The sequence below is a fragment of the Sciurus vulgaris genome, assembly GCF_902686455.1.
Source record: "Sciurus vulgaris genome assembly, chromosome: 17".
Taxonomy (NCBI): Eukaryota; Metazoa; Chordata; class Mammalia; order Rodentia; family Sciuridae; genus Sciurus; species Sciurus vulgaris.
This window is the reverse complement of record NC_136478.1, coordinates 1338017-1356492: the sequence shown is the minus strand read 5'-3', so window position 1 is coordinate 1356492 and position 18476 is coordinate 1338017. Positions and strand designations below refer to the sequence as shown.

The following is an 18476-nucleotide window of genomic DNA, read 5'->3' as shown; positions in this document are numbered from 1 at the left end:
TGCAAAGCCTGGCAGGGGGCAGCCCCACCTCCAGCCCCCTGCCCAGCCACATGCCACAGCCTGCCCACTGCCTCTGTTGTCCCCCTCCTGCCGAACCTGCTCCACAGCCACAGGGCGTGTGGGGCCGCCTGGACACCCAGTGCCTAGCCTGGAGCCCCACAGCTATTTCTGGGTGGAGAGAAGGAAGGGAGGCAGAGGAGGGCGGCCAGGAGGGGAGAAAGGCCCAGATCCTGTCTGTGGCGTGGCCCACACGCCGCCACCCAGAGAAGGAAAGTCCAGACGGCACTTCCTGCCTGTGCCGGCACCGCCTGCAGTGAACGGGCAGCTGCATGGACGGGTGAACCTCGGCCGACACCGGGGAGAGACTCCTGACGACAACCCTGCGCCCTGGCCACGGCCCCAGTGCTGGGCTCCACAGAGCGGTGCCCGTTCACAGGACCACCGCGGCCAGGAGGAGGCCCTGTGCAGCAAGACCCAGCCGGCTCTCTGCAGTTCTCAGGCATGGTGAGGTCCCCAGGAGGAGGGCTGCCGGAGCATCACCCCAGAGCTAGACAGGCCCAGCCAGCAGCCCGGAGGCAGCGAGGCCGCAGGCGGCACACCACCCACCCGGGTGCTGGGGCAGCATCGGGCAGCGACGCAGGGCCGGCGGCGGCCTCCCACTTCCAGACTTAATTTACTCTGACATCTCGCTGCCTTTGACCCCCTTATGGAGTCACGTGGTGTTTAAAACTCATTATCCCCCATTGAAACAGGAAGTTAATTAAACCCTTCACAGAGCCAGCGCTGACAAATGTCAGGATGGCCCCGGCACAGCTGCCCCTGACTCCAGCGCCTGCGGTGACTGGCGGAGGGGGACGGGAGGTCAGGCAGGGCCAGGTGACAGGTCTGCCCCTCAGCAGCCCCTAGTGTCCACTCTGAGGCAGCGTGTGCAATTTCTAGGGTGAATCCAGGGCTGCCAGGCCTGCTGCGTGGCTTCAGGCGAGTGGTCGACCTCCCTGAGCCTCAGTGTGTCTGCCTGGCAAATGGCAGTTCTGGCAGCTCCTCCCGAGAGCTGCTGGAGCAGAGGCGGGGCTGCGTTAGTCAGCGCTCTGCACAGGCTTCCAGGAGGAAGCGCTCCTTCCTCTGATGCTACAAGAGGCCCAGTGGAACGTGGAGAGGCAGCTGGGCCCTGCCCTGCAAGCTGGCACAGAGGCCTGCTGCTGTCTGATGGTGCTGAGAGAGTCTCTGGCCAGGCAACAGGAAGGACAGCTCGTGCAAAGCCCTGTGGCCACAGGACTTCTTAAGGCCCTCGGGACGGCAGGCATGTGTGGGATTTCCACAGTGGTGCCCAGAAGTCCCCCTGGCCTCGGCCTGCAGTGGGGGCAGGACAGGGGTGGGGAGATGGTGGCGGAGCAGCGTGGAGAAGGCAGCAGTGTCTCTGGGCATCTCGGAGCCCCGAGGTACAGTCACAGACACTAGGCATGGGCTGACCCCCAAGTGGGTTTGCAAGGGTGGACAGAGACATCTCCATGTGGCCCGGAGTTCGGGAGCCCTGACCTCTGACCTCAGGCCTTTGCTACACCACCTGCTGTTGCCCCTGCGTTCTTGGCCCCATGCTCCTCTCCCATCACTCTTTCCTGAGTATCGTCTTCATCCTTCAAGGTCCAGCTTAAGTTTCTAGAACATTCTGTGAGTCCCTTGATTGTAGCCCAACTGCCTGTGCAGGGCCTGGCACATGGGAGGGGCCCTCTCGGCCACCCACCCGCAGCTAACGCCTGCCCAGAGAGCCTCCTGGGGCAGGCCAGCTAGAAGCAAGCCATCGGAGGAGCAGCCTGCAGGGCAGAAGACAGAAGCAGGCCGAGGCACAAGACCAGAACCACAGGGGCTTGGGCCAGAGGAGCCCCAGGGGTACAGCCCACCTTCCTTGGTTATGAGGAAACAGGACCAAAGAGGTCAAGAACCTGCCCAGGGTCACCCAAAAACAGCAGAGCAGAATCCAAGGCAGTTCTCTGACCTCTAGACCAGAGTGAAGAAGGACTCTTTAGAACCAGGTAGGGAGGCCACACCTGTGATCCCAGCCACTTAGAGGCTGAGGCAGGAGGATCGTAGGTTCAAGGCTGGCCTCCGCAACTTAGTAAGGCCCTGTCTCAAAATAAAAAGTTAAAAGTGCTGGGGACGTGGCTCAGTAGTAAGACCAACCCTGGGCTCAATCTCCAGTAAAAAGGAGGGGCTCTCCGAAGGACGGCCTCCTGGGACGGCCTCCTGGGACGGCCTCCAGCTCTCCCATTTCCAAGCTGCAGGGCTCCTGGAGAGGAACTGGACCCCTTTCTGGGACCATGTGCCCCTGCCCCAGAGAGTTATGCAGCAGTTACACAGAATGTGACGGTGTAGGACGCTGGCCAGCCCCCGACAACACACCTGTCCTGGAAGCAGCCCCACATGCTGATGCGGGTCCAGGGAGGGGAGGGGAGGCCCACTAAGCCATCCGGAGGAGCCGAGGGTAAACGCAGAAGAGACCCTCCCTACACAGCCCAGAACCAGCCCTGGGGCTCAGACAGAGAAGGGTGAGGGCCTGTGCTGACCCCAAACCTCCCCTTCAGGCCGGAGGCCTCTCTGGGCCCTGCCAGTCCAGCGTCCCGCATCCCATATGCACCCTGTCTCCTTCTGCTTGGGAGGCCCTGACGGGCATGACCACCAGAAAGCTGCCCCAGATTCCAAGACAGCATGCTGGAGATGTCACAGGACACCACCTCTAGGGTGGACACCTGGGCAGATGGCCCCTTGGCAGCCCTTCCCGGCTGGCACCCTCCCTGGGCACCTCCCTGTCCTCGGCAGCCCTGGTGAGCAGGAAGAAGTGGGGCCAGGCGGGGCTGATGACTGGAAGCAGAGCCCCCTGCAGGTGTCAAGGTCACTGGGCTCTGGTGAACGTGGCCCTGTCCTCCACTGATGACCTTGACTGGGACACAGGCCAAGTGGAAATGGCTCCCAGTGGGAGCCTGTGGCGGGTGGGCTCCCCCAGCCACCTCAGCACCCTCCACCTGCTCCACCTGTCCCACCTGGGCAGGGGCTGCTCCCCACAAGGCAGAGGAGGGCAGAGTGCAGAGCACTTCGGGGGCGGCCAGGTGGGACAGGGCGCTGGGGCGCGGAGGCCTGCCCGGGTCCAGCACTCTGCTGTCACTGCAGGGGTCAACAGGCTCTGACCCACACCCTGTGCTGGGCAATGTGCACGTGTCCCTCCTCAGGGCTCCAGGGTTTTCATCCATGTGTGGGATGGAAGAAGTACACCAGGCAGGCAAAGAAGGGGCCGCAGGTACACAGGGCACTCTTCTCCTGCAGCCTGGACAGTCATCACTAGCCCACCACCTCGGCTCATCCTCCTCTGAGCCTCAGAACCCACCCCAACAGATCTCTAGCTGCTCCACAGGCTCCAGCTCATGCCTCATGCTGTGCACCCAGCCTCAACCCCAGAACAGGTGCTGGCCTCCCAGCTGCCTCCGCCATACCCCCAGTTCCTAGGTCCCTTCCCTTGGGGAGAAGGCGGGAAGGAGTGCTAGGTGGAGTGCTCTACCTAGCTGGGGGGACCTGGGTTTAGTGAACCAATAGGACATGGCTCCCTCTCCCTACCCACGGGAGGGCAGTCACCCCTGCCCTGCACAGACAGCAAGAAGAGACAGGCTGAGCATCTGTCTGCAGATTTCTGGGCTCCTGACCTCAGTCTGTTTCTGTCTATCCAAGGGGGTGGACCTCAGCCCCTTGTCCCCTGGCAACTCTTCTGCACTCTCCTGCACAGTGTCCTTGGGGTGGTGGTTGGGGCAGGAGGATACCCTCCTCTTGCAGAATAGGGGCCTTCATAACAGAAGCTGGGATGGGATGGGGGCTTCCAGGTAGAGCACCCAGGCCAGGCAAGCCGCTGCACTTGACAATGGTGGAGACTGCTGTACCATGTGATGACTATCTGCCTGGGGGAGGGCGTCAGGGTGACTTCCCTGGAAAAGTCTTCCTGTTAGACCCTGTACCCCCGACCTCCTGACTTATGAGCATGTGGGGAGGGGGCAGGCATCCAATGCAGCCCAAGAATAACAAAAGCAAAGAATGTGGTTTCTCTGGGAGTGGGGGATAACCCTCTAATCTGTTGACGTTCAGAGAGTTCCTGAGATTCAATATCTTCACTGGAAAGCGGGGCCACCTCTGGGACCCCAGAGACATATCCCAAAGAACAAGACAGTGGGTTCCTCATCTGCGAACCTGCCATTCGAATCGGGAAGGCGCTGCTGGGCACCTCCTAGGAGGCAGGCTCTGCTTGTCCAGGGGACAAGCAGGGACAAGGGAGCCTACAGAAGAAGGCCCAAGGGGCAGCGTTCAGGGGTTGCTGGCCTCCGCGACCCTGCCTGCTTTCTGGTCAGGTCTAAACCCAAGGGGGAAGAACCCAGGTTCCTGCTCCCTTTAAGGTAAAGAAGACCTGCACCGCAGGGAGTCACTGCTGCCGCGAGCCGCTTCCAAGGCAGTCTTCCACCGAAGCCCCTACTGGGCCAGAACCCCTCCACACTCCAAGTCTGGCCCAAGACAAACGTGGGTGTCAATGTGTCAGGCTTCCAGACCCGCGCTAGCCGTGCCCACTGCGCAAGTGGACAGGCCCCTGAGTCCCAGATTCAGGACGGGACCAAGGCCATGGGGCGGGGTTACCGAGCGGAGGGGGCGGGGCGGTCTCGACTCTAGGAACCTTCACGTCGGGTCTGGTTTGGGGACGGAGCTGGCGCCGAGGAACGGAATAGGTCGCCAAGTCCCAGCGTGACCTGGGGACATAGTCTTAGAAACCCAGGGGGAGTGGAAAGGCTAGAGATCTACGTAGAACGGGGAACCGACCTCGGGGCGGGGCCCAGGCGCAGAAGGACTGGCCAGGAGGGCGGGACCACGGCTCCAGAGGCGGGGCCAGCGTGGGGAAGGCTGGCCAGGAGGGGGCGGGGCCTTCTGGAGGAAGAACTGACCAAGCAGGGGCGGAGCTGCGGAGCCGGGGGCAGGGCGAGGCGGGGCAAGAGGCCAGCGGCCGGCTACGTGCTGGCCCCGCCCCGCGCCGGCCCGCCCTCCCGCAGCGCCCTCGCGGTGGCCGCCGGTTCGCCGCTCGCTGCCCGCAGGTTCCATTGAGAAAAGCCGGGCGGCGGCGGCGGTGTCTGCGCGGGAGCCAAGGAGCCGGCACCAGCCCGCCGCCCGCCCGCTGGGCAGTCCGCGCGCCCGAGCGCAGGGCCGTGGCCTTCGGCCTCCGCGGCGGCGCCAGCGGCTCCCAGCCGGGCGCGGCGGGCTGGGGGCACGAGCCCGGGCGGCCGTGGAACCCGGGAACCGGGGGCATGAGCGACCCCGCGGCCCCGCCGCGCCCCCGCCGCCCGCCGCCGCCCGTCAGGGGCTAGAGGCGGCCGCCGCGAGGGCGCGCGGCGCCGGAGACATGTCCAGGAGGAAACAGAGCAACCCCCGGCAGATCAAGCGTAAGTCAAACTTTGCTCGCCGTCCCCCTCCGCCCGCAGACCCCCGCCAGAGCCCCGCCACCAAGCGCCACCCCCGCGCGGCCGCCCATCCCGGCACTGCCCGCGAGCGCGGCGACCTTCACCCTGCGCCTCGCCCCCCGCGCTGTGTGCCAAGCGCGCCGTAATCTAATCTCCACTGGCGGGCTGGGCCCCCGCGTCTGGGCTTGGGCACTGGGGGTCCAGCCCAGGAGGGGATGACTGCCCAGAGGACCCGGAGGAGGGTGGTTGGGGGCGCGGCTCGGACACCGCGCGGCCTGCCCCTCCCCCGCATCTCCGAGATGGTGCGGCGATAGGGCGGCCCCGATCTGGGCTCAGATAAAGTTTAAAATATTCCATTCTGCAAGTCCCATCCTGATAAGATCACTCTGTCGGGACGGGCTGAAATTGTGATCTTATCTCTCGCGCTTGACTCTCCCAGGCTTTGTATCTAGAGGGAGAAAGAGAGACCAGGGAGCGAGAGGGGGCACCTGGGGCTGCGAGGAACGGCGTAAAGAAGTGGCGGGGACCAGGCGGCGCCTCCCGCGTGTGCTGGCCGCAGAGCCGCATGGCTGGGGGAGGGGGGTGTGCAGCTGCCGCAGCAGCCTAAGCGCTCGGCTCTAGCTACCCAGACCCCCCCCCCCCCCCCGCGCTGGGGGTTTGAACCCTAGCTCTGCCTGCCTGGGGACAAGTCTGCCCCTACAAGTGTCCCTGCCCAGGCAGCAAACAGTGCCCTTGTATGCCCGTGGGCACCTACACACACCCGGCCTGAGGGGGCTGCCCTGAGTCAATGAAGGAGCTCTGGGGACTTGGGCCTCTGGCGTTGCCCCTGCGCGCGTCCAAGTTTCTCTCAGGTGCGGGGCACCCTCCGGGTTGAGGGGCCACTGCACGTCCACTTTACCCATGGCGGCGTCATAAGGCGTCTTGCGCTCTCTGGACCACTGGGCTGCCGCGGGACCTCTCCGCGGCTCCAGGAGCCAGCCAGCGCACAGGAAGCGCCCCTCCCCACCCCACACCACACCAATAATAACTTCGCGCCTCTGCGGCCAGGGCCCAGGCGCGGAGCGGGGCTTCCTCCCCCAGCGCCTCCCACTGGCCAGACAGCTGGTCATCCCGGCCAGCCGGTGGTGAGAGGAGGGTCCGGCTGGCTGCCCAGCTCCGCGCGCATGGACACTGCCTTCTGTGCCCACAGGACCGCTGCCACCAGGACCCAGTGCCCTAGCCTGTGGGAGCGTCTCCACTGCTGTGGTCTAGGAACGGGGGCCCTCGAGCGCGAATCCGGGTTCCGGTAACCCGACTCCCCAAATGCAAGCGGGACCTGTTTTCCGAAAGTCGCCTTCCATCATGTCAACTCAAGTATTAAACCACCCACGGGTCCCGATCTGCGCTGTTCTCTGGTTTCTTTTTCCCTTCCTCCCCTGAGCCTCTGCTCCTTCGGCGCGAGTGTGTGAGTGCGCCTCAGCGTGATGAGAAACGCAGATAACTCCGGCAGGGAGATCGCAGGCTGGGAACCGATCGCCAGCGCCGATAAGGCCGCGGGAGCAGAGTAGCGCCGGCCCAGCTGGGTCGGCGAGCCGCTCCCGTTGGGGACTGGGACTGCGCGGGTCAGTCCGTGCGACCGACCTCAGCGCGGCCCGGGACTTGGGCAGGGGAAGGGGCCGGACCCGGGAGGCAGGCCCAGGGACCCTCCCTGCAGCTTTCGGCCCAGGGCGCCTCCTCCCCTGGCAGATCTAAGCGCGTTAAGATGAGAACGCTGATTGTCACCAAGCGGCGGCGCCCGCCCGCCCTCTGCCCGCGGCTGTGCGTGCGGCCCTCGCAGCTGCGCGCCCGCTGCCCTGGCCTCACCTGCGGCCCCGCGCAGGGTGTGGAGGGGAGGGGGCCGAGCGCTTCGGGCCGCCGCCCCCCCGTGCCCCCATCAAAGCCTGGGCGCAGCTGCCCGCGCCTCTGTGCGCCTTTTGTTCTGAGCGGAGATAGATGTGCCGCGCTGATAAGGCGCGCAACCGATGGCGGCCGCGATAGGCGCTTCCATTTATTAACTTCAAACGTGGGAGCGGGGGGAGGGCGAGGCAGGAGCGCGGCCTTGGCCGGCCAGATGGCTGACACGATAGGCCCGGCCGCTGGCGGGGTGAGCAGGGCAGGGCGCAGCTCAGGACCCCCGGCGCCCCGGGCCGCACAGCTTTCCTCCCGCCCGGGTCGATGTGAGCTCTGATAAGCGTGGGCCGGTCGGCCCGATGGCGATCGCCAAGAGCGATAAGAGGCCTTATCTAAGGCCACCAGGCCCGGCTGGGTTCGAGGCAACAACAGCGCGGGGGTGTCGCGGCTGGGACAGAGGGGGCCCGGGAGGCTGGACGGGGGTTGGGGAGCAGGCGTCAGGCGTCAGAGCGGGGTCCTTATGGGGAGCTTTTCCCCAAACAGGCTTGATTGCCAAGAAGTTGATCCTCCCCCTGGGCCGGTGGTACAGTCCATCAAAATGAAAGAAAACTGACTTTGCACAGGCCGGAGCTGAGGGAGAGGACACCCCGCCCCTAATTCCTATTAGATGGCGGTAGTGGGCCAGAGGGTTTGTCACCTGCAGAAGAGGGTGGTTTCCCCTGAATCATGTTGGGTTGTTGGTTCCTGGCAAGTTAAGGTGTAACCTGCTAGGAGTTTTCTTAAAGAAAAACTCAAGGTGGTTTCCTTCGACCCACCTGGGGAGGAGCCCAGGGTGCTGCTTGCTGCCTTTCCCAGTCTCCCAGGTCAGGGAATGGTCTGTCCTGATCTGCCTTGACTGGGCAAGTATTTATTGAGCACTTGCTGTGTGTAAGCACTGGGGACCCTCTCATGGGGACTGAATAAGTGAGCCAGGGACCCAAGGAAGGGGTTCAGGGATGCTTCTCAGAAGGGAAAGGAGAGGCCAGCCACAGGGGCCCTTCCAGAGATGAGACTGACCTGTTTGCAGCTCTGGAAAGCGTGCTGACAGTGCCCTGCTCTGTATGGAGTGGAGGGCTGAGGGGCACGCCTGGGGGGAGGGGAGGCCTGTGTGGGGTGGAGGTGGAGGCCAGGAGCCTGGTGGAGTCTAAGACTGGTCTTGAGATCAGAGACCTGGAGAGGCCCTTTCAGTGGGAGGAGTGTGGACCCCCATACCGAATGGACCTGGCCACGGCCAGGGCTTCCTGGAGGTGCAGGGACCTGGGCCTCCCTCCCAGCCTCCCCGCCAGCCCACAGCAGGGGGGTGTTCTCACCCATCAGCAGAGTTTGATTAAACAAATCGCACAGGATGACTGATGCTCTCTGCTTTAAAGCCACCTGCCTGCTCTCCTCAGCAGCACAACGCCCACCACGGCCAGCCGGGTGGGATGGGTGGCGGTGACGTTTTATGAGGCTCAGTGCCAGGCACCCAGGGACCCCCTCGCCAGGCCCAGCGACTTGGGGAGGGGCTTGGTGGCCTGGCTGCACTTGACACCGAGCCACCTCAGGCAGGTCCTTCCCTACCACAGCCCTCACTGCCTTTTTGAGTTTGCTAATCCAGAGTCAGCACATGTAAGTCCTGCCCTCAACTGGCCTTGCCCCTGTTGCCCCCAGCCCGTCACCACCCTGGGGGCAGCAACTGCAGTGTGCCTGCACTGGACGTCCAGGTTGTCCTCTGTCCTGAGGGTGCAGAGCCACTGACTGGCAGAGGAGTTTGAGGTGGGGCAGGACTCTGTCATCCACGCCCTGCACCTGGACTCCTGGACTCCAGTGGACACTGGCGCCCACACCGCCATCCCCTGACACTTGTGGGGCCTGGCCCTGGCTCTTGGCCGTGGACATCCTGCATTCCTGGGCCCGGGAGGACAGACAGCTCACCCTGTCGTCTGAGAGTACCCACGGTGCTAACGATGGCTGCTCGGGTCCCCTTCCTACCTCTGCCGCGCATCTGGGGAAACGGCCCAGAGAAACCAAGTTTCTCTCCCGAGAAAGAGACCAGCCAGACCTGGGTGAAGGTAGCCTGGTCCCCTCTTTCAACCACCATGACCTGAATGGCATGCTGCCCTCTCCACTTCCAGCAGCCCTACGCCTCAGTCTCTGCGTCTGCAAAATGGGCCTGCAGGAGGCGCAGAGGACCTCGGGGGCCTTTTCTGACCCGCCCTCTTGGCTCCACTGTCCCCCTTCCTGAGATGTTACTGCTTGGGACGACCCCTGGGGGGCCTCGCCCAGCCCTGACCGGGGCCTGAGCCTGGGACCCAGTCCCTCTGGCCCAGGGCCCCTCCCTGGAGGTCACCAGGACCCAGCATGGCACCGAGCACTCCGGGATTTAAGTGGGTCAGTTGGGGAAGAAAGGAGGAGGAATGCGATGCCATTAATTGTGCCCCTTATCTCCTGTTTCTATGCCAACCAGACGTTCCCGGGGCTTGACGGGCTCGTGAATAATACTCCCGGCTGGCCTATCTGCCATCGACAGCCCTCCTCCTAGAGGCAGCTGTTGCCTCCCCGATGGGTATCGCCAACCCTGTGGACCTGGGCCTGGGCCTGCCTGGAGGCCATCCTGGAGAAACTCAGGCCCTGGCCGGGCTCCTGCCCACCTGCCCACCATAGCCCTGGTCTCCTAGAGGTTCCAAAGGCTCCTGTCCCCATTTCACAGAAGGGGAGACTGAGGATACAGCTGCGTGTTGTCTCCAGAAATCACAGCTTTCCCCTTCAGGAGGACTGGCCTTGTCCCAAGGGGCTGGCAGCGGGGACAGCACCTGCAGGAGGAGCCTGCTGTGTGACCTTGGCCCCCACCCACTCCACTCATCCCCTGTCCTTGGCTGTATCTTAGGGGGCAGGTGAAGGTGGGGCAGGAGCTCAGCTACCCACAGGTCACAAGCAGCGCTGTGACCCTGTGCACAAGGGGAGCCAGCTTGGGGCTGGGGGTCAAGCCCAGGCCCGGCTGTCTGCTCCCTGCACTCGGCTCCCTCCTGCCTCACGTCTGGCAGGGTGCTCCTCAGCATGGACGTCTGCCGACGACCAATGTGCGTGCCTGCCCAGGTCTCCTGGCTCAAACCCCCACTGCCCACTTGGTCCTGTGAACTCCCTGAGGGCAGGGATGGGACTGTCCCATCCCACATTGCAGGCCTGCTGGGACCAAATAGACGCTCAGCACGAGCCGGCTGTGGGCCCAGGTCCTGGCCTGGCCTGCCAGCAAGGCCTGCAAAGTCTCAGCTTTCCGTCTGTGAAGCAGGGAAGTGGCAGCACCCGTCTCCTCGCGGTCGGGAGAGTCTGTGGGAAGCCCCTGTCCTCCTGCCTCTGCGCCCCTCCTACTCCCCCTCCTCCCCTCCTGTCCTCCTCTCCCTCCTCCTCTTCCTCCCCCTGTGTACCCAGGCCCAGGTGGCAGCAGGGTGGTGGCCCTCCCTGCCCCATGTGCTCTTGGACCAAGGGGCATGCCTCAGTCCAGTCTCCCATTTTTCAAATGAGAACCACCAATGCCCCAGTGCCTAGAGCCAGTGCTGCCCAAGAGCTGGAGGGTCCAGCCGAGGCGGAGCAGAAACACACGGCACAGCCCCTGCACCTGGGGTGGTCTGGCTCCAGTGGACCCTGGGGCTCGCCCCTGCCCCAGCCCGGCTGGGCACATGGCCCTGACTTGAAGACACCAGGGCCAGAACGGGGGGGGGGGGGGGGCCTCCCGGGCCTGCCTCCTGGCCAGGGGCTGGGCTGGCATCACCCCTGCTCCAGCCTGGGCCTCTCACCTGAGCACTGCTCACAGCAGAACCTAGGAAGGGAACCTGGGCCTCGTGCTTCTCCAGCCCTGCAGGCTGAGGAGCTGGAGCTGGTGAGGGGCCTGCGCATCCCAGAGCCTCCGCCCCACCCATTGGCCAGCACAGTCGTGCCTGCGCCCAGGCCTGGGTTGCCCTCCAGAGCCAAGGCAAGCACAGCAGGGCCCTCCCAGGACAGGAGCCCAGCCTGGCCCTGCTGCCACCCTGCGGCCAAGGCTGTCCCCCTGGTGTGTGGCAGGAGCTCCCTGGGAGCACCTCGCACCTGGCACCTGTGGGCGCAGGAGGCCCAGGGTGCAGCCTGCAGCGTCACCAGGCTCCTGTCCTGCCAGAGCCTGAGGGCCAGGTGCTCTGCCCCAGGTCCTCCTCCCATCTGCACCACCGCTGGCCGCCTGCCCCTGCCTGGGCTTTCTCTGCCCAGTGTCCTTGTTGTACAGGTGAGGAAACTGAGGCCCCATCATTCACCCAACGTGGGAGCTGGTCAGGGGCCCGGGGGTTGGGGTGTCTCTGGGTGGAGTACACTCAGCGCCCTGCTAGGTCCCCAGTGTCCCTGGACCTCGGCATCCCCGGCCCCCCTCCCTTCTCCCTCCTCCGCAGTGGTTTGGGAGACGCTGGCCAGGCGGGAATGTGGCGCTGACCTTGGGCAGAGCTGGTGGGGCAGAGAAGCAGCCCCTCCCCCCCCTCCAGGCACTCCTCTGACCTCCCCAGGTGGCCCTGGCCTCTTGGGCCTCAGCTTCCCCACCTGCAGCACAGGGGCCACTGTGTAGACTCTGCGAGCCCTTTGAAGTCAAGGTTTGCCCTGGTACCCCAGGAGTGGGAACAGGGGTCCCAGCTGACACCAGCCCAGCGTGCTGAGTGCTCGTGGCTCGTGTTTGCCATCCCTCCTGTGACTCTTCAGACACCTGTTTAGACTGGGGTTCTTAACCCATTCTGCATTTAAGGAAATGGATCAGAGAGGGTGGTGGCTGCCTCAGACTCACACAGCATAGAGTGGTGTTCCTGCTGTCAAAACAGAGTCAGTGGGGAGCAAGGGCCGGAGTTAGTCTGCATGAGCCCTGTCCCTGCTCCTACACTGGGGGCCCGTGTCCCCAAAACCCAGCACTGGTGGGTGTGCTGCTTCCTGAGAAGCAGCCGCAGTGGGGTTTCTGAATGTGGTGCCTCCTGGAGCTTCCCTGTGAGCGGCCATGTTGGGGACAGGCTCCGCTCTAGAGTTGCAGCTGTCCCACTCTGCCTGTGGGAAGTGACCTTGCTTCTCTGACTCTCCGTCTCTGCAAAATCGGGCTTCCCTGGGGATGGGCTCTGCGGGCTCCTGGTCCTCATGCAGGTCATGGGCTCCCGGTCTCCGTCTCCCTGCTACTGGGTCAGTGGTGTTCTGCTCGCCGGTGGCGAGGGTGGCGGAGGCCACAGCATACACGGCCTGCAGGCTGGGGTGCCGTCTGCCTGTTCACAGCTCAGGGGCCGAGGGGCCACCTCTCCCCCAGACTGCTGGGCCCCGTGGCTCTGCACCTGCCAGCCTCTCGGGCTGGCTTCTCCAGTTCTCCTGGGTCTGACGTGCAGCCTGCGCCTGGGCACTTGGACCCATCACCGTCCATGGCGCTTTTCTCTATCAAGCCTGCGCCCCAAAAGCCAGACCCAGAGAGCAGGAGGGGAGGCGCAGGGCCAGGTGAAGCTCCTCCGCTGGGGAGAGGGAAGGCCTCAGCAGACTCCACCCGCACAAGGAGAGCCTGTGTCTGCCTGGCGGCTGCCCTGGGCTCCTCTGGGGTCCGGCCACCAGGCCCCAGTGACAGCGGGGAAGCCCACACTGACACACCCAGACTCCTCCCGCTCAGCCTGACTCCTGGGCTGCACGGCGCGGGCCCGCTGAGCACGCCGAGCCCAGCCTGTGCCCACGCCATGCCCAGCGCTGCACAGACCTGACCTCGCTCCCGCCTGCTTCGAGAGGAAGGTCCCCAAGGGGAAGGGAAGCCAGGGAGTGTAAAGGTCAGACACACCTGCCTTGGGAGCAGCAGACTGGGGGCTCCCGGGAGAGCTGTCTGTGCCCTGCGCGGCCTGGCGATGCCCCTCGCGGGCTTGGGACACTAAGGCCTCCTGGGGCTCCAGGCCATGGCTGGCTGCGGTCTCAACACTGACCTTGGGCGAGTTCCTTCCCCCACCCTGGGCGGGGGCTGCAGCAGAAAGACCAGAGCTGCAGCTTCATGGGGCACCATGGGGCCAGCCCTGCCTGGGCAGCACCGTGACCCTGGCCAGCGGGTGTCCTGGGATGAGATCCTGTGTTAATCGCCAGGGTGTTGGAACAAGTGGACCTGGGGCTTCCCTCTCCCGGTGGTTAGAGGTGTCCCATTTATAGGCCTTGAATGTCCGTCCCCAGGAGATCACTGTTGGTGGTTCAGCTCCCCAGGCTGGGCCCCGGGGGACAGGGCCCTGCTGCCAAGGCAAGGGGTGGCGTGTCCACAGCCCACTCCACCTGCGGCTCGCTGCCTGGCCTGCCTTCTCCCACCTCCTGGGCCTGGGGCTCCCAGCCACGGGATCCTGAGGTGCCCCCGCCTCAGTTTCCCCTTCTGAGCCGCAGGTCCTCACCCAGCGCCACCGAATGCACACAGCCTCCCAGGGGCAGAGGTGCCCGGCGTTCTCTGTGTTGCCCCTGGTCTGTGGGCACCCGGCCCCTGGCCTGCTGGCCGTTCCCTCTCCCGGTGCGGCTGAAGCCTGGTCCCGCACTGTCTCCCTGTCCGGGCCTCTGGCGGGCGCAGGTTTCAGCTCCTGTGATAACTCGGAAAGTTGAACTGGCCCCATTACTGCGCCGAGATGGTTGGCGAGATACGGCCTCGATAATGGAGGAGATAGGGCGTCTCGGTGGCCAGTGGCCCAGCCTCCCTCCATTAACATTCCCCACCAGCCAGCGGCCTATCTCCTCCATTTCCACTCCTCCCGCAGATAAGAATGGAAATTCTGACTTCATAGCTCACTGATTAAAGTGTCTGGATTTCTTGATAATACACAGATAAATTATGTTTTTGAAAAAGAAGGTAGGGAGAAGGGTGGGGGACGGAACCCCGCAAGGGAGCCCTTGGCCAGCGCTCCCGCCCGGCGGGCAGCCGCCAGTGTCCGGCTGCACCCGTGGGCTCTGTACAGAGGCTGTCCAGGCAAGCTGGCCCACAGCAGGCAGGGCTGGGGTGGCCTGGAGCAGGCACCTGCTCGGAAGGGCAGCAGCTGAGACCACTGCCACTGGACTCGGCACCGTGGCCCAGGCTGCAGGGTCAGCACCGTGGGCTGATGCAGCTGCAGTGCCGCCTGGCAGCCTGGTGGCGGGCAGATGGGATCAGCAGCCAGCTGCCTGGCCTCACCCCCAGGGCCGTCTCAGCCCCAGTCTTCACTGGTCAAGTGGGCACAGTCTTTCAGCAGTGCACTGCACCAGGCAGGGGTTTCGCCTGCTCCAGTCCCTGCAGTCCCCGTCCCTGGGTGGTGGCTGCCCTACAGCAGGTGCTCACTCCACATCAGGGCCCTGGCAGAGCCCTGGCTGCGTTTGGGGCGGAATCTGAACTCCGGCCGCTCCATCTCACCTCATCCCCTTCCCACTCGGAAGCCCACGAGCCCCGGGGCTGCTCCCACCGCCCCCGCCCTCCCCTGGGCGGCTGGGCCTGGCTGCCATCGGTGACAGTCAGCGCCCAGATGGGACTCAGGTACGTCGCGCGTCTGTCTGGATGAAGCCCGTCTCCTTCAGCTGATCCGAGATCCTGCGCTGATGGGGCGATTAGCAGCGATTAGGGCTGGCGTGTGGCTAATCCTCTTGCTGAGGGACAGGCGAGCAGCAGTGGGGCAGGGGCCCAACACCCACCGCGTGGGGGGAGAGACAGGCTGGCAGGGGGACAGCTCCCCGGGCTGGTGGCTGGGCTGAGCCCAGCCCCTATCCACATGAGGCGCTCCCCAGGACCGCTTGGGGCTCCCAGCAGGCCTTTCTGGGTTTGTTTTTTCAGTGACTCTTGGAAAACTAGATTCTCTGGGGTCCTGGGAGCAGGAGGCCTGGATGGGGGCCCACAACATTTCTGGGTGTCTCTAGGACTCCCCAGTTATATAACCCTGATGGTTACCATTATTAATAGCTCCCTTTATTGAGTCCTTGCTGCATGCAAGGCTCACGCTTGACCTGCCTTGTAGAATAAGGGCCTCCCTGTACCCCTGGGAAGAGTGATTATAACCTCATTTCTCCTCTGATGATTCAAGACTCAGAGAAGCTGAGTAACTGACTCAAGGTCACACAGCACTGGAGGAAACAGGAGGGACTCTGACTTAGAGGCTTGTTCCAGACCTGGGTCTCCGTCTGGCTGGAGGTTCTGGGCTATTTGCAGCCATGGGCCCCCACCTATTGGGCCTATCCCCTCCGTTTCAAGGAAAAAGACCCAGGCACAGAGAGGGAAAGTGACTGCTCAAAGCTACACAGCCCTGTCCCAGGAGCAGCAGAAGCTGGGGCTAAGACTGGGCGAGATACGGCCTTAATAATGGAGGAGATATGGCATCTCGGTGTCTCTACTCCTGCCTATTTCTTGGGGCTCTTTTGGTGAGAAAGCTGGTTTCTGCCCTCTCGATTTTGCTTTGTGTCTGTATTCTAAGGGGAGTTCGCTGCTTCCAGTGAGTTGGGGTATGTTTGGGGGAAGGGGATAAATCAGGATGGAGCGGCTAGAGTTCAGATCCCGCCCCTGGGCAAGTGACTTCACACCTCTGGCCTGGGTTCCCTTTGCTGCGCCATGGCCACGCACAGTCCCAGCATGCGCAGCCTTTGAAGCATGATGGGGGGCGGGAGCTGCTGCAGCCCTGTGCCCCTGGCAGCAGAGTGGCACCCTGGGCCCCCGGCAGGGCCGCTCGACCTCCACCCGGCCGCAGTTCTTCCTGCAGTTTCTGGCAAGTGGCTTCATTTGCAGATGACCTCACTAAGCTTTGCAGAGGCCCAGGGCCTCCTCTTGTCCCGTGGTGAACCCTTGTCCACTCCTTGGATGCCCCTTGTCACCAGTGTCTCCAGAGGCACACAGGGAGCCTGAGGTCTCCGGAGTGCTAGCCCAGGAGCCTGGGGTCCCGAGTGCCGGTCACTCTGGCTCTGGAACGCCGAGCTGTTCTGAGCCTGTGTGCACATCCATGAAACAGGGCTGAGGATGCTAAGATCTGCCTGCAGACCTGGGGCCAGGGTCCCTCTGGGCTCTCGCCATCTCCAGTGGCCCCCAGCCCCAGCCCTTCGCTGAGCCTACCCAGGCCTTCTTCCAGGAGTTCAGCCCTGCTCTCCAGACAAGAAGACAAGGCCCAGAGAGGCAGGCTTCCACCCCCTCAGCTGCCCTTGGTGTGTGGCCTGGCCAAGCAAGTCCACTCTCTGGGCCTCACTGCGCTCATCTAGAAGGTGGGCAGTGTCCATGGGTACTTGCCAGCAGGCCAGATGAAACATGGGACTGCTGCTACTGCTCTTGGTGGCCTCGAGACCCTGCCCCCCGGCTGCCTGGGACCCTCTCCCCAGTCAGGAGCTGAGGGCAGGTGCTGGGAGCAGCGGGAAGGAACTGGCTGACCAGTGCCCTTTCTGGCTGGGTCCTAAGGCTAGTCCCCCACCCCAGTTCCACAGCCTCGGGGGTGGGGCGGGGTGTTCCACCCTACCCGGCCCCCAACAAGAAAGAAAGAAAAGGGAACCGATGGGAAGCGCGATAGCGCTGCGGCGCGGAGTCGCTATCGCTTATCTATCTGCCTGCGCCTCTGAGCGGTTCTGTTTCCCCTTATCTCGCCCCACCAAAATGCCAGGAACAAAAGGCGAGCACACACGCGCACACACCCCACGGGCCCACTGCCGCTCGGAGCCGGGGAGATGGTGCCACCGGGTCCGGAGGGAAGGCGCACGTGGGAAGTGTCCTCACCAGCACTGCCACCCTGGCCTGCAGAGGAAGCCTGACCACGGCAGCTGGAGATGCCTAGAAGGCCCTGCTGGGAGGGGAAGGCGAGTCTTGGAATAGGGCCCAGGTCTGGCTGGGCCCAGCTGCCCTGCCCTGCCGTCACCTAGGTCATCTTCCCCTCCACTCATCCAAGTGGAGGAAGCCAAGAGGCCGCTCTAGAACACTGCTCCCCAAGCAACCCTTTCCTGCCTAAGACTGGGACCTGGTCACCCAGGTCCCCAGAACCCAACACTTCCCGGACACACCCCTGGTCAGCCGGAGGCTGACCCCCGAGCCCCGGTTGGATTCCAGTGGCATGCTCCAACCAGCCAGGTGGCCCGGGGCATGGAGCCCCGCCCCCTGCTGCAGCCACGCCCCTCAGGCTAGGACCCCACGGCCCCCACGGCCTCGGTTCTCACCCACCTGCTGGCAGCCAATAGAAATGGTGCATGCAAATGAGCACGAGCGAGGCCCAGTGATTGGCTGAGCTGCTGTGGATGGGATGGGCCTCCATAGAGGACGGGCCCTCCCCTAAAGTTGGGGACACTGTGCCCACCCTAGGCCCGGCTCCTGGAGGGGGTGCCCCCAGACTCGGCTTTTTCAAGGCCTCACTGCCAAGGCCAGCCATTTGCCTGGCACAGTATCAGAACCGCCAGACCCTCACAGCCTGAATTAGGGGGATCAGGACACCGAGGACCCAAGATCAGTGCTGACAACTGACTGCCAGATGGGAGCACTGAGCTCCTCGCCTGGGTAGGGACAGCCAGAGCCAGCCAGCTCCCTTTGCCCACCCTGGTAACTGGACTCCCTACAAACCCCGTGCATGCTGTTCCCCAGAGCCCTCCAACTGTAACTTTCATGCAGAACCTCACTTGGCCCTAGGTCGGGACATGGGCATAGGGTGCCCATTTGCCAAGCCTCAGTTTATGCATCTATAAAATGGGAAGGGGGTCTATTCTGCCTCCCAGAATGGCTTCTGAGTCCCTTCCCTTCGCTGGGCCTTGGTTTCCACTTACACCCGAGGGTGAGCCAACAGGTTCTCCTGGGTTCCTTTCTCTGTGGCCATACTTGAGAAACCTGGGGTCTTCCTGAGTTCCCATTTCCAAAGACTTGCATGTGAGGAGATCATGGCTGTGGAGACTTTACAGGACTCTGCATCCTGTTCTAAGTCCACTCTGACCTCCTTGGTGTGTCTTGTCTCAGAAGCTGGCCCCGTCCTGGCCAGAGACCTCATCGCTCTCCACACCACCCGCGGGCTCCGGCGGTCAGCCGCAGCCATGGGCATTCTTCAGTATACAAAAGTGGAGAATCGTGCTGGAGGGCGGGGCTGAGCCAGGGAGCAGCGGGAGGCGTCAGACCAGACTCGGTGTAACTGGCCGAGGCCCCTCACTTCTGGCCCA

General features: G+C 63.9%; 1 protein-coding gene across 2 annotated transcripts in view; it reads left to right on the top strand.

Annotated features, from left to right (window-relative positions):
* Positions 1-5054: 5054 nt before the first annotated feature.
* Positions 5055-18476, top strand: part of ZFPM1 (zinc finger protein, FOG family member 1) — a 53359-nt gene continuing 39937 nt past the window's right edge. The window contains exon 1 of one of the 2 annotated variants that reach the window (XM_079119593.1): positions 5055-5456. In XM_079119593.1, the coding sequence (XP_078975719.1) occupies positions 5417-5456 (40 nt within the window). In that variant the 5' untranslated portion in view covers positions 5055-5416. The remainder of the gene's footprint in view (positions 5457-18476) is intronic. The other variant, XM_079119594.1, reaches the window with a different exon arrangement.